We start from the raw sequence: 15,514 nt of genomic DNA on the forward strand, positions 1-15,514 counted from the left end.
AGTGATGAAAAAAGGAGAGAATGGGCAAAATGGATCAGGGGAAGGGTTGACAGCTTAGTGAGACTATGTAAGCTGTTAATGAACTTGACATTCACCGCCAGGTGAGATGGGAGCCACTGGAGTGCTCCAGAACAGGAACAATGCCTTCTACTCTGGCTGCATGGGCAGTACCCCAGGCGGGGAGGGTTAACAGACTCATTTGGCATTTAGGGGATAGATAATGGATTTTAAATTCAAGTGCTGCATTTTATACCTAAATTTCTGAGTTACTAATATATAGAAAATAATTTTTTGAAGTTCAGTTAGCAGCCACTTAGAAAATGATGCCTGTCACTTTGAGTGATCTCAGAAGTGAATCTTCTGAGACCTAACAGTTATGGATGTGTTAAGAAGCAAAACCACCCTTAAACTTTAAGGTGACCAAAGTCCAGACTGACACCATGGTTTTAACCTTTGGGGGACCCTGAGCCTGAGAACCCAGCTAAGTTGTACTAGATGCCTGGCCCACAGAAACCATGAGATTAAAACATGCTGGTTGTGTTAAGCACCCTAAGTTTGGGGCTAATTTGTTATGCAGTTGTATATAACTAATATAAGAACTTTTACAAAGTTTTGTGAGCATCTTATAATTCAAATTAAATTCCTTCAGCTTAAAATGCCTAAGGTAGCTTCTGTTTCCTCAAAAAAGTGTAACTTACATCCTCCCCATTGTGCACTTTACAAATTATCATGCTATCTGAGATCTTCTTTCCCCATAGCCTTTGTCTGACTTGCTATTATTTGCAGCCCAATGTCAGTATAAAATGCCAACCAAGGATGTTCTTTGTAGTCTGATTTATTGTTCTGAATATACTTATCTAAGCACCTATCTCACTTAAAAAGCAGTACCTGTTAATTGCATATATTTCTGCCGCATACTAAAATAAGTATGTTTTGAGGAACAAAAGGGAAAATATTTCTTATGCAATTTGCATATCTGTACCTAGCCCAAACATAGCAGAAAGTTTTCATAAAGTTGATGAACTGAGGAAAGGAAGGAATTAAAATAAGAAAAGAATGAAGAAAGAAATGAAGGGAGGAAAAAAGGTTGACTTAATTCTAAAACCATTTTTCTACTATAGTATGGTGACTGCAACGTGATGCTCTAAAGCTACAGAAACTACATGTAACCTATATTGTGTTGTTCTAAAATCTCATGTTAATAATTGTCTGGTAACTTATGATGTGGAAGGGGCATTGTTGGCCAAATATAGAAGAATGGAATAGAGTAGAAGAGGTCAGGCCTGGAATGAAATATATGAAGGCTTGCTAAGGAAAATACCCAGATCTATGTGTAATCAAAGTAGCTGAGAAAGGTGGGTGGTATATTGCCCAATATATATTTTGACTTGAAAAAAAAATGGTACTGAATGAAAATGGTGGACTCAGATAAATTCAGACGGAAAAAAATGGCAATAATTGTCAATAGATGGCAGGAAAAGTCAGGCATTGAAGAGCAGTTGACACCCGGTAGATGGCAGGCAGTTCACACCAAGAGGGTTTATTAACAAGTAGCAAGGCCAAAAGCATACAACTAATATCCTGACAAGGTTACCATTAAAAGGATGTGGGTAATTGGAAATTCATCTGTGAGGATGGACCTAAAATAGAAACTTGAAAATAGGATTTGGAAAAACCTAATGGAGACCTTGATTTGAGAACTAAACACTTGTTCTTTGAGGAGGTATGTACCACATGTTCCTTGAAAGCTGCCTTCCTAAAGCTAGGCTTAATTTGGATAGGAATAAGATGTAAACCATTTTTCATCTAATGGGTGCACAGAAATATACAAAGTCTATGAATCATGTAGTCCTTTGGAAACAATACATGGCATGGATATACGGTTAGGTAAATATTCTTGGATCTATGTTTGAGATTCAAATCAGATATGTTTAAAGAAGTAAATTATGACATGATAAGCACTTACATTTAACACTGGAATAAATACCTTATAATGGTGAACTCTGAAATGAATACATTTTGAATTAATAGTATTATTAGAGAAAATATTTCATGAAATCTAGAAAATATAAACAATGCATTATAATGCATTTTGTAAACTATACAAAAAGTACACTATCTCACTAATGTTTTATTTAGAATTTTAAATATCTCTTTACAATATGTGTCCAATACTATAATTAATGCTTTAATTTTCTGATTAAAATGAATTTTTAAGGATTAAAGTTGATAAAAAAATTAAAAAGCTGAATAGAACATTTTTTGTTAACATTTTTCATATTTTGAGGTATTTGAATAAGCAGACTTCTAGCATTGATTTTAAGCTTGTTACTTCTTTACTTGTCATTCAAATATTTCTTTACAACCTTGTCTTATACCCTTGAGAATAAGTTTAAGTGATTGAGTCATAACAATTAGTTATATAAAATGGACACAAGTATGATTTTTTCAAATATGATGATTCAAGGCATTTTCCAAAAATCACCTAAAATATGCATTTATTATAACTTTTCAAACTAGGAAAATAATTGCACTTTCCAAAGTTTAACTCAAAGGGATATGCAAATATACTACAAATTGTTAAAGAGAGAGATGTGATGAGTAAAGAAAAATTAAATCCAAATTGAAATCCAAGAAAACTCTCCTAGGAGGTCCTGTCCTTCTTCATTGGAATACAACATGGTTTCTCCTTACATTGTACTTGTGGGATCAATAAATGTCTTTTATGGTTATCATCTATCCTTAAAGGAGGCAAATTTCTGCTACGTTTGTCATGTCTTAAATTTTATAGACTTTGCCACCAAAACCTTCCTGTTAAACAATTGCTGAAAGAGTGACTGGTAAATATTAAAATAATTAAAAGGAGATTGAACTCAGTCATTTCATCAATCTAAAATTAGCCAGAGAATGTGCCACGTTACTTCTGTTGCTTTTTCTGTAAGATACCTATGAAATCCAACAATGATAATAATGACCTCAGAGAATATGAGATGGATTGAAAATTTTCACGAATTTTCTCTGTGATCTGAGTATAAAGAGGGGAAAAGATAACAACTTTAGATAAGCCAGATGACAAAATCTAGAATGTACACTAAATCATCTTGTGACTTATGGTCAATAGAGTGATTAAGAAGATATTATCACTGTTGATAATATCAAAATCAACACACAGAAGAACTGGCAGATTACCTGTTTTTGCTTCCTGTTTCTAAAAGGAAACGTTGGTCACAAAAACAACCTGATAGGTGTTATGTCTCTTGAGTAAAGGGTATGCTTTATTTATCTGCTGATATGCCCAGTGACTTTTTAAACACTTAGTAAATGCTTGAAAGCCCTATTTTCAAATTGAGGTCAGTAGTCTCCTTCTGAAATATTAGGTTCTTCAGATTCTGAATTTGTAAATGATTGACTCACATCATTCAGGAAAAATACAGTTACTCATATTTTTAAAGTTGGCTTGTCCAAATTTGGGAAAACTTAGCATCTTTCTTCTGAGGTTTTATTCCTCTCCTTAATTGTCTAAGAAACCTGGGGAGCATACTCAGTGCAAAGGGATAAGATTTCATATCTTCAGTGTAGTACTAACTTTCTACTTTTGATCCCTGTCATACTGTATAACTTTTGAAAATTGCCTTTACACAATATTACCAGAAGGATATCTTATTTGGTAGGTCCCTCCCCATTGTAATGCCATTCCACATTTGAACAAAAACAGTACAGACATTTCTTTTCATTCATATTTACATAATCAGCACAAAGACCATGGCTGGGTTGCTGGGTTTAAAGGGCCTTTAAGTCTTAGGCACATGTCGTCATCCAATGAAACTTAAGCTCAGAATTTTCTTTCCCGAGAATGAGCACTTCTTCGAGTGTTCATCAGTCTCAGCCCGCCCTAATTTTAGAGAACCACCCTAATCTTCTGGAGGTTATAATATTGTTGAAACTCAAGTGGGATTGGATCAGGGTTCTCTATTCCTAGGGAGGTCCTTGTCTCCTAAACAAATTTGTCTACTTTCTTCAGAAAGAACAACTACATGTCAAGTCAAAAGCTGTTATGAGGCACCATCTTTGGCACTATATAGAATTATTCCCTGGAGATGATGCAGTAGCTTTAAAATTTCCCAAGCAGGGGAGACCATTAATGCATTTATTTCTCCATAACACAAATACTTCTACATTAGTATGATATATAGAAACCCTTATTGTTTGGACTTGTGAAATGCTTTGAGATTATTCAGACGATTTGACATAATTTAAGTTTTAGTATTAATTAGATCAGAAGACTAGGATGAGAAGTGGTCTCTAAAATATTCCTCAAGATAGAGAGTTATGGGAAATTCAGAGAATGTGTAAAAACTCTGGATTCTCTGAATGGACCAGTCCCAGAGCTAGCTCCAAACCTGTATGACCCTGTTTCCAGGGTAAAATACTTTGGGATAAGTAGGTCGAGAGGAAGATAATAGCTGAGATCTATCTGGAAACTCAGAATTCTTCGTATATTTACTTAAGAAATTCAAAAGAACTTTTCTGAAATATATTTTACCTTTGTAGGTGCCTTTGAGCTCATTCAGGTTTTAGCCTCTAGAACATAGTAGTTATATCATAATTTTCATACAGTTTTAACAGGTGGGCATAAATACAGAGAGGATAAGAAACTCAAAAGGGCCAATGAGATTAAATATTATATATTCACAATATGTACATACATATACATGTATGCACAGATACACAATTCCATAATTAGCTCACCCTTATTTAGTATGCTCTTGATTGGCTGGGCCACCCAGAAGTCTGGTGCCCCCTGGTGGTCACTGAATCATCACAGATCTCTTGACACCTAAAATACCACTGGATTAAGAATTGAAAAATGGAAAGACTAGAAAACTTGAAAGCATGTAGAAGTGATTTGAATAATTTAAGCCAGGTCTTCTTATAAGCACTGACAATTTATGGAAAAATTAGTGCAGGTACTGGAAACAAAGGACCTTCTCAGGCAAAATCAAATTTGAAAAAAGAAATTATTAAGAATAGTAAATTTAAGTTAAGTGATTTTGAGTATTTTGTGCCACATTTCCCCCGTCATTTTCATGTCTTTTAATATCAATCCAATAATAAAATTCATTTGAGTCAACACTTGATATTTTAAGTGATCAGAAAATTTGAAAGGAAATTTGAAGGGAATTCTTACAATTTTTATCAAGATAATACTTTTAGTTGTTTAAGCTATCTTAAATCAACCCAAACAATTGCAGTTGAACAGTTATGATAATAATATTCTGATCTTTTTCCCACATATCTGACCTTACAAAAGTAAGTGGAATTTCATAAGGACACAAAATACGGTCATGACTTTTTTTATTTGATTCCTGATTTCCTGTACTATTAGCTAAATCTGAAGCTGAGAAAAATAAGTGAAATTATTACTATATCTTTGAGTTTAGCTTTTATACAATTCTTACATTAGACTGCAAATAAATATTTTATATACAGTACATAAATCATGCTAATGTAAATATGTAAATGATTTTTCTGCACAGTGGAAAGATTGCTTACATGTTGACTGAATTCACAAGTAGAGAACCCAATTTTATATAATATCTATTAACTGAGACATAATGTTTCTTTTCTGTTTATAATTAGTTTATTCTACATAGTACTTTTCGTAATTCAGTTTAAATTACCCCTTTTTCTGTGATGAACTTGCATTTTCACATTGTAAATACATTTATAAATGTATTTAGACAGAAAATACCAAAGTAGTAGGTTGAGAAACAGCCCTTTGGTTTCATTGTTGTTGTTGTTAACTGTTTACTTTAAGAGCCTTGGATTTGTAACTTGCTGAAATCTCCAGTTGTTTCTTTACCCTGTAAAAGAACATTACTACACACACACACACACACACACACACACACACACACATACAGCCTGTTCTTTTATTTGAAAATTCATAGAACTTACTCCCTGAAGTTATTATAATTTACTTCTAAATAACTATTTCTGTGATAAAATCAGAGGATATTTCCTAGAGGTACTAGTATGCTGAATATTAGTGTTATTATAATAAGTTAAAAGAAAATAGCAGCTGTACCTTCATTTGGGAGGGATATCTTGAATTTACCAATTTATTTTCACAAATGTACATTTATGTGTAATTAGTAGTAACTGTATAACGCAAAGGATATAAAAATTGGAAGTATACTCCTTGCATCAGAAGACAGGTATTTTTTTTTTTTCATTCCAATGCATTTTATGATAGATGTTACAAAGGAGGAGATATACATACAAATATTTTAGTTTTAGACTCTTTTTTCATTCATTTAAAATTTGCTAAGTGCATGTTGACTTTTTGAATTGCATTGTACAATGAATACATAAAGACTGAAACCTGTTTTCAGAATTTATGGTTTATCTCACTTGTGTTGGTTATTTACATCATTTGGTACCACTCAAGAAAACTGATTATTTTTTAATTCAACTTAAACCTATACACACTTTACTTTTCTCAAATTTGTTCTAGAAATATTATGCATAAAATATATATCAAGCTAAATAAAGTTTTTTTCCAATTGATTTGAGAAATTCACCATTGTTACTTTAAAATCTGAAACAATTTTGCTATTTTTTTTACTTCAGTGGCTTTATGTAGAAATAGATTTATATGCTTTACTGCTAATCAAATACAGTATATGTTTGTACATTAAAACATATGTTGCATAATATTGTATAATACACAATCTCTTCTTGACTGTCATTTTTTAATCAAATGCTGTGACTTCCTTATCAATATGCTGATACACTACAAAAGAAAGGTGTTTGGTAAATGTAAAACTGCATATTATTGTACAGTTCTGCAGGGAGAACAGTCAGCAGCCTGGCACATGTATAGTTAATGAGAAGCTTCTTGTCTCTAAAAATAAAATTGGGTCTGCACATGCCCCTATGTCTGACAGAGAGGGGAAGCAATAAGGAGACTCCCTATACCACTCATAATCATCAGAGAAGAAAAAAATATTACTTGTTTTCTGATTTTAATGGAAGAGTATTTGTATTCACATCACTGAGTATTAGTCATTCAATAGATAAAAGGAATATTTTAAACTTTAAAGGCTACCTTAGTGTCACTTTAAGAAGTGGGGATGAGACCCCAGGGGAAGTGCTCAAGTCCTGGAGAATTTATTTTGACGATTAGAAGTGGTTTAATATTTGGGAGTTCGTGGTTCTGTGCATTTTAAAATCTATGCATGGAAATCTATGTTTTTAACTCTAATGTTTTACCTTATAATTTTGACACTATTTGGGTATATTTGTGCTTCATCTTCTAACAAGTGTGCTATACCTATATTGTTTTGTCTGTTTTCAAGATTAATCTATTATGTGGTTTACATTTTCTATGCATCTTTCAAAAGGCACTTGAGATGCTTTTATTATATTTTCTAAAATATTTACTAGGTGTAATGGCTAGGAACATGTAACATTTAAAAAATAAAGTACAGACTCAAAGAGGTTAGAGAGGAAATTTTATTTCTCTCCTCTGTGTAATTTAGTAGGCAACTAACAACTACAGAGACGATTTACCATTAAAAAAAAAGTCAGGGTACTGTAATTCCTGAGAAATCTTAAGTATACATACCAAAAATAACCCAATTTAGTTTATGTTTGTAAATAAGTCAGATAGAAAGAGTTTGGAGTCTTAGACAGGATCAAACTTTGTGTCTTCAGAAATAAAGGTAAATAATGAATGAATGAGAATTTTTTTAAAGGAAGAAGTATAGAATAAGAAATAAAAAGATGCTCAACTTAAACATATGATCAAATTACTCTATGACTTTTAAAACTGATGATTTGGCAATTAAAGTTTTAAAGTTCTTTCTCTTATTATATTACCCACCTCTTGAATGCAAAGTGTCCAAAACTGTATAATGGAAAACAGATTTCTCTAGGCAGTTATCCTTTCTGTTCGGGTTGGATGAATTCAACTGGAAATGGTTACATTTTTATTCTCAGTTTTCTTTTGAAACATACTCATAGAATAATTATAGCATAATTACGGAAAACAGTAAATATTTGAGAAAAATCAAGGTCTGGCTTTATGGATTTGATACATGGCAGCTTTCTTTAAAATTAAGAATAATTTTTGCAGCGAAATGGGAAATGATCAAAGTGGAAGAATCCAAGAAAAACCTCAGAAAATGATAAAGATGTAAGAAAAATGATACAGAATTCTGTGAAGGTTCCTTCTTAATGTCCCACTTCAGTCAACCAACTATTGTGAAATGATAGGGCGGAGATGAAGGGAAGCTTAAAACAAAAGACTTCCTTTCTCTATGCCTGTTTCTTTTGCCAAGGGTTGTTGCAAACTCTTGAAAACACTGTTTAAACATAATATATTTGGGTACTTTTAGTCTTCCAGGGATTGTGTGTGTGTGTGTGTGTGTGTGTGTGTGTGTGTTGGGGGGGGGGAATCGTGCCCCAAGTTGACTGCCCTTGAAGTAACAGAAAAAGAAAAATCTAAACTTTTCAAAAATGGCAAAAACCAAAGTTACCCGACTCGCGGAGGTTGGAACAAAAAAGTAAAAGACACTTTATTTAAAGGCACAGCTCATTTCACTGTCCGGGCTGCACGCTTGGCAGCTGAGAGATGGCTGGCTTTGCGTCTGGTTTCTAAAGAACCACGAGGAGCAGAGCTATGGACAGGATTGTAAATTGGGAGCCTTATTTTCGACTTATTCGGCTTCACAAAAAGCTGCTGTTGCTAAAAGCATAGCGCCCACAGCCGCACACCAGTCGGCTGCCATCCTCATCCTCCCTTTCCGAGCATCCAGTGCGAGCAGAGCCAGAACCTGGAGGGAATCCTGGACCCGCAACCTGATTCCGCTCTGCGCCGATTGGCTCGTGCTTCGGACTCCGCCCCCGAGGTTGAGGCTGCCGTTTCGCTGGGACCCGCCCCTCGGCCCTGGGAATCGCCTCCTGGCAGGCCGGCTGTGCTTGCCACTCAGTCAGAGTGGCGGAGGCTCTCGGATCGGAGCCCCGCCCTCTCCCCCCTAATTGATATTATTGGAGTGTGGAGCAAGCGGCCGGTCTGCAGTCGGAGACTTGCAGGCAGCAAACACGGTGCGAACGAACAGGAGGGGGGGAAATAAAAAAATCTAAACGTGGAGCAGCCGGCCTGGGACCGAGAAGGGGAATCGATGCAAGGAGCGCAGTAATAATAATAGAAACCCACTTCGGAGTAAACAGCATTTTAAAAAGCTGCGACTCAAGATAACTGAAACCTAAAATAAAACCTGCTCATGCACCATGGTTTTTCAAACTCGGTACCCTTCATGGATTATTTTATGCTACATCTGGCTGCTCCGCTTTGCACACACGGGGGAGGCGCAGGCTGCGAAGGAAGGTAAGGCGATGGGAAAGCAAAGTTTGTTCTGACTTATTTATTTAGCTGTCTACCTGCACGAGCCGGCTCGTCCGCGGCGCTGCCGGCCGCGCCTCCGGCGCCGGTCGACCCTCCCCCGCCGGCTCTCCGCCCCCTCACCGCTCAGGCAGCTCCTGGAGGACTGGCAGGCAGCTAGCCATGATTGCTGGAACCTCCTGCAGCCCCGTGCCCGGGGCCGTCTATCCGGTGGGAGCGAGATTTCAAGCGCTGGCAGTCCGGAGGGCAGAAGCGGCTTTGGAGGGTGCAGGGGTGGGGTGAAAGGGACGGCCGGTGAGCTCATTCCCTAGGACCTCGGGCGGTTCACATCTCTCCTTTCACCCCTTTCCTCCTCTCCCTTCTCACTGTGTCACCTCCTGTGGGAGCTGCGGCCAGAGTTGGGTTGGAGACTGAGGAGCGCAGCTCCTAGCGTTCCCACCAGCCCTCCAGCGAGCGGCGGGAGCCTGGAGCCTTCCCAGAGTGCCTGAGACTTTTGTGAGCTCCGAACATTCGCGTTACTAATGAAGTGCTCACTGCGTCGGTGGAGGCGGCGCGGGCCTGCGGTTGGCGCTCGGCCGCCGGCGCGGAACAATAACGCCTAGAAGGTGAAGCGGGGCGCGTGCGCCCCGCACCCGGCGGGCGGGGATGTCTCCATTCAGGGCGCTAAGCGCGCGGGGCCCAGCGACCGTAGGGCAGCGGCAGCCCAGCGGGCACTGTAGGGATGGGATGCAGGGGTTGGGCTGGAGCTGTGCAATTTGTGATGAGATGCCGCTGGGTGATTAGAAGTCTCCAATCATTTGACCCAGAGTCCTGCAGTACAAGTGGCCAAACCTTGAGGAAGATCTAGGGTTAGTTCTTGTGGGAAGATCAGGTTTCATTTGGCCAGCTAGACACGCCTGTGTATAGTTATTATTTTTATTTTTCCTTCGTCTTTGAACCATTGACAAAAGGTAAAATACCTTTCGGTGCCTGTAGTTGGAGCTGAGGAAAAATAAATCCTGTCAATGGAAGTGTCTTGCTTCTGATCAGTGTCACAACCCCCAACCCCATCTTCCAGGCCATATCCATGTGTGTGTGTGTGTGTGTGTGTGTGTGTGTGTGTGTGTATTTTAAGCAAAATACGAATAACAAGGCTAGCGAACTAGTCTTGTTTCTGAAGTGTGAAGTGCAAGAATCTGTTGGATTTAGGTCATGGTGGTAATAAAGAAGGGGAGTAGTATGGGTCCTCGCTATTTCTATTCCTGAAAACTGAGTGATTTGGTGCTGCTTTTTTATTTTCTTCGTGCACTCCTCTTCGTTCATTGAACACCCCCCCAACCCAGTGCCATATTCTACTCTTTCAAATAGCCTGACCTTGTGACCCCAGTCTGCACATCTGCATTCTCTGTTGGCGCTGAATCCATTGAGAGAAAACCTTGCCTCTGAGCTAATGGTTATGTGTTTGCAAAGGGACCGACCTCTAATACAAATAATAATACAACCATACATACTAAAATCCACATTTGGATTCTTTTAACATTAGTGATCAGAAACATGAAGCCCTGTCTTCTTGTCGTGATTCCTTCTGAGTAGCGGGACCGGAGGAAAAGTTTACACCGCCGCGGCAAAGACCAGCGCGCGAGCACACACAGACTCCAGCAGGAGTTTGAGCTATAAATAACTGCATCACTAGGGGGAGAGGTTCCTGCAGCCAGAATGTCTCGCTCGCTTGGCTCTTCTGGGTGCAAATTACGTGGAGTGGATTCTGATTCTAGGAGCCTGCATTTTCTAAATGCAGGAGTGAGATGTTTAGGAGCCTGCATTTTCTAAATGCAGGAGTGAGATGTTTAAGACCGGTGGAGGGGATTGCTCTATGGTGGGTGGTCGGCAAGTGCGCCCGACTTCTCTGTCTAAGCTCCCCGTGCTCAGTGGTGATCAAGAGCTGGCGTTCTGGGAGCGAACTAGCTTCAAGGTGGCCCGCGGCGTCGTGGCACACAGGGGTAAGCGCCATGAGCGCCTCGAGCAAATATTCAGTCTCTAGGATGGTTCGAAGTGGCTGGAAGAATAAAAGGGACCCCCCTGCCTCTACTCTCCCCACGCACTTTCTCTCGCGGAGGTCAGTTTCCCTTCCCGCTACTGGAAGGGCGGGTATAAGTCAGTCTGACGCCTGGAAGCTAAGTGCAGCTGCTGCTTTTCTTTTCTGTAAATGTAGCCGCCACTGTTCCCTCAGAGGAGACGCTTCCCGAAAGCGTCTCTCCTGCTCCCGGCTCTTCCTGGAGCAAGGGCGCCACCGGCTCCCTGGAGTGCCCAGGTCTGGCGAAAGCCTAATGGATGCTTGGCGCGGCTGGCGCGCCGGTCTCGAGCCCCCGCCCCGCCCCGCCAACGGCCCCGCCCCGCCCCCGGCAAGCCACCGCTGCCCGCGCGCAGCCCTGGACTGGCTGGGTCCCGGCGCGCTTGCTTCTAGCTTCCGTGCACCCACCCACGCCGGCCCGCGGGGCAGGTTGGGGAGCTAGTCAGCCCTGAACCTGTGTCCCGCGTCCGGATCGGCTGCGGGGATGCGCCTTCGTGGAGATAAGGGAGGATAGCTCTTGGTACTCCCAACAGAAAGGATAAAGCACGCACTTGGGGTTTATCCTGAGAGTGGACCCGGGGAAGTGATATACCGATCACTTGAGAGCTGCTTCTGATTAAAAGCTCTGTGGTCGATTTTTTTTGTTGTTGTTTTGTTTTGATATGTTGGTTGCTCTCTTGTTTGTCATCACCACCCTACTGTGGCCCTTTGCTCCCACCAGTGGGCTGATCTGAGGGGTGATGAAATGGCTATGGCAGTAAAGGATAATCGCAATGTTAATTTCATTCCCCCAAACCACCCGAGAAGGTCACCTGGATTTTGAATCCAGTTGTCTATTGTTAGTGCGGAAACAAACAGTTTCAAAAGAAGATATCAGGAACCCACAGTTTCCTTGTGCTTTATTTCTCTTGCTGAGGGTACAAATAAACTTTAAAATTTACTTTTCACTTAAATTCACTAATCCAACGATTTGTTAATGGTGACAAATGGAAATACAGATTGATATGTTCTAAGTGTGTGAGTGTTTCCTAATTGAAAGGAAGTCGAATGTTTGTGGTTAAGGGTTTTTTTTTTTTTTTTTTTTGAGACATAGACTCCCTGACAGTCTTAAGTGTAAAACACTGAAACAAAAACTGATGTCTCTATGTCTTATCTTCAGTTACAGGAAATAACTTTGACGTGTGTGAAGCAGTTGAACACATAATCAAGGGCTCCTTTGTTTTCTCAACACGTTTTCATTACCTTTCAAGTAGTACACACTTTCCCTCTAGTGATTGAGAATTGTTCAGTATTTAAAAAGCTCATTCAACTACATATTTTTAAGTCAAAATTTTAACATTTTGCTAGGGTTAACGTTAAGTATATTTACATACCCCAAAACATATGTTCATATGATTTCTGACCAAATTAATGAATTTGCCAAAATACAGTAGTCAGATAAATATTTTTAAATCCATTAACTTATGTAACTCTGAATCCAGTTTGATCCAAAGAGTTGTCTTTATAAGAGTAACTGACCAAAATGCAATAAAATTATCAAATTGGAAATATGATGTGTATCAATGTATAACATTCTAATGCATTATACTATGAATTCTACTCACAATATTTATTATGCTTTTACAAATATTAAATTAATTGCTCTATGCCTTTTGATAGGAAAAAGTGGAATACAACTGGTTTTAGAAGTCAGTTCAGAGTTTAGATATACCATTTTGAGAATTTGCTAATTGAAATATTCAGAAATCTAAAAAAGTACTCCAAGCTGATGTTTGATTAACTAAAAAATATGCCTTGTAGATATTAGTCAATTTGTTTTTCTTGTAATATTGCTTAACAGTTTTGGTATGTATAAGTTATTTTGGGAAGAGAGAAAACACTGAAAAGTTTCTTTTTTTAATAAACTCCAATTCTCAGGAGAGAGTAGGAAGTACAGTTTGCAGAATATTATAAATTAGTGACTGACTGAAGGGTAATATGGGAATTACACCTTGTTATATTCATGCTGTTGTATTTGAGAAAGTCTGAAGGGTTCAGTGGTTTATAAAACTATAACATGCAGTTGCTGTACAGTAAGTGTATCACATTTCAATTTTTTTACTGTTAATTTTTATGTCTTAAAATTTATTTTAATATTTTTAATTAAAGAATACCAAATAATATACTAGTATTTACTATCCTTTTTCCTTCAGAAAGTAGAGTATACTTTTATAAAGTAGCTGTTCTTTCCATCATTCATTTATAGAAATAATTATCTGAATATCATAAATCATATAATGGTAATCATATTAAAAATTTCATATTAAAATGCTTACAGATATGTTTAAATTTTTCATGTAACATTTGGAAATAAAACTTTCTTTTTCAGTACTACTGCTGGATTCTAAAGCACAACAAACAGAGTTGGAATGGATTTCCTCTCCACCCAATGGGGTACGTACTTTTACTCATAAAATACCATCATTTATTCTTTAAAGTAAGAAACAAAATCTCTCTCTGTTCCCCAGGGGAATTATTCACGTTCTTATATTTAAAGTGTTTTAAATTGAAACATGTTGTTCAGTGTTTTGTTGTGTTATGAGACTTGATTTCTCTCAATAGATAAAACATATTTAGAACTTAGGGAAATGGGGAAAAATATCCCTATAACCAAAGCTTTTGAGTTCTTATTGTGAGTGGAATCATACCTCAGAGTCTAGGCTATAAATACTAGCTAATTACAGGGGACATTCCCTTGACAAACTCACTTAAACCTTTCTTTTTTTGTTGTTGTTGTTGTTGCTTTTTACTTCTGTAATATAATCACCAGATAGGTTGTGTGTAATTCTTTAAAATAGTAAGTAATCTTTTATCCTTTTTAAAAATTAGTTTCACCATCTTTCATAACATACTCTAAAATGTAACTAAAAACGTAATATGTTGAACATTGAGGCATAAGATTTGCTGTAAAAATTATCCATATTTATATCATATGATATCTGCTGTTATTAATCTGTAGTGATGGCAGAATGACATATTACTGTAAAAAGTCTGCTACAGTAAATGTAACAATAAAAATCCATCAGAACAGGAATAAACCTTAAAAATGTTGACATTTTAAATATTTTTAATATATTTAGAAAAAACATTTTTTACATTTTGTTTACTAGCCATGGTTTACTGTCCTAATTCTAATTGTGGGATAGGGCACATTCTTCATCCCTTATTAAGGCAAAGTGCTCTGAGAAAGGAGAACATACAATGTTACTTAAGTTTGCTTCACCACATGAGGAAATCTGGAATCAAAACAGCTTGAATTCTAAGGATATAAAAACTGTTAGATACTGCAAATAGAAGAATGAAAGTCTGAAAGGGATTTTTTAGTAGAAGAACAATATCATAAAATCAATAAGTCTTGAACTGAAATTTAGTTTTAAGAATGCACAATGTGGACAATTTTAATCTGCCTAAAACATTCAGAGTTTTCATTACATTAATTTTTGAGAGATTGCTTTAGATCATATTTCAGTTATTTTTACTAGTCACAATAAATTATGAAAAAGTGACAAATATTTCATGATTAATATAAAAGTACACTGAGTTTGAGGTATGAATGTAGTACTTTCCTGAAAGTGAAGTGGTTTCCCTGAGTAAAATAATATTCATAATAAAAAAGAAAGATATTAATGATTAAAAATGAAACACATTTCTTTCCAGTAACAGATTTAGTATATTTTCTACCATTCATCAATTAAAACAAAATGAAGATAGAACATAGTTTTCTCCCTGAGGAGAAGTAAACTGTTATATGATTGTAGTATTTCACTCATGTAATGCACAAAATCATAATATGACTTTCAATGTTATCTTGGGCTCAAATGGGCATTTTATCAGTCCAGAGAATCTTGGGCTAATAGTTAAACATATATGGCAGTAAGAATCAACAAATATTATTAGAACATGAGATTGACAATATTTTCCATGTATGACACAGATTGATTCAAATGATTAAATAGAAAAATTGAAAAATATTGTTATTAACACATAAGTTTTGAAAAAAAATATTTTGCAAGTAT

The 15,514-nt window shown here is 37.3% G+C and overlaps 1 protein-coding gene across 6 annotated transcripts in view; it reads left to right on the forward strand.

Annotated features, from left to right (window-relative positions):
* Positions 1-9,282: 9,282 nt before the first annotated feature.
* Positions 9,283-15,514, forward strand: part of Epha7 (EPH receptor A7) — a 163,909-nt gene continuing 157,677 nt past the window's right edge. For 5 of the 6 annotated variants that reach the window (XM_027928142.2, XM_027928143.3, XM_034636281.2 and 2 more), the window contains exons 1-2: positions 9,298-9,394; positions 13,828-13,892. In XM_027928142.2, the coding sequence (XP_027783943.1) occupies positions 9,298-9,394; positions 13,828-13,892 (162 nt within the window). Of the gene's footprint in view, positions 9,395-13,827; positions 13,893-15,514 lie in introns of all 6 variants that reach the window. The other variant, XM_027928144.3, reaches the window with a different exon arrangement.

Source organism: Marmota flaviventris, chromosome 6 (assembly GCF_047511675.1).
Source record: "Marmota flaviventris isolate mMarFla1 chromosome 6, mMarFla1.hap1, whole genome shotgun sequence".
Lineage (NCBI taxonomy): Eukaryota > Metazoa > Chordata > Mammalia > Rodentia > Sciuridae > Marmota > Marmota flaviventris.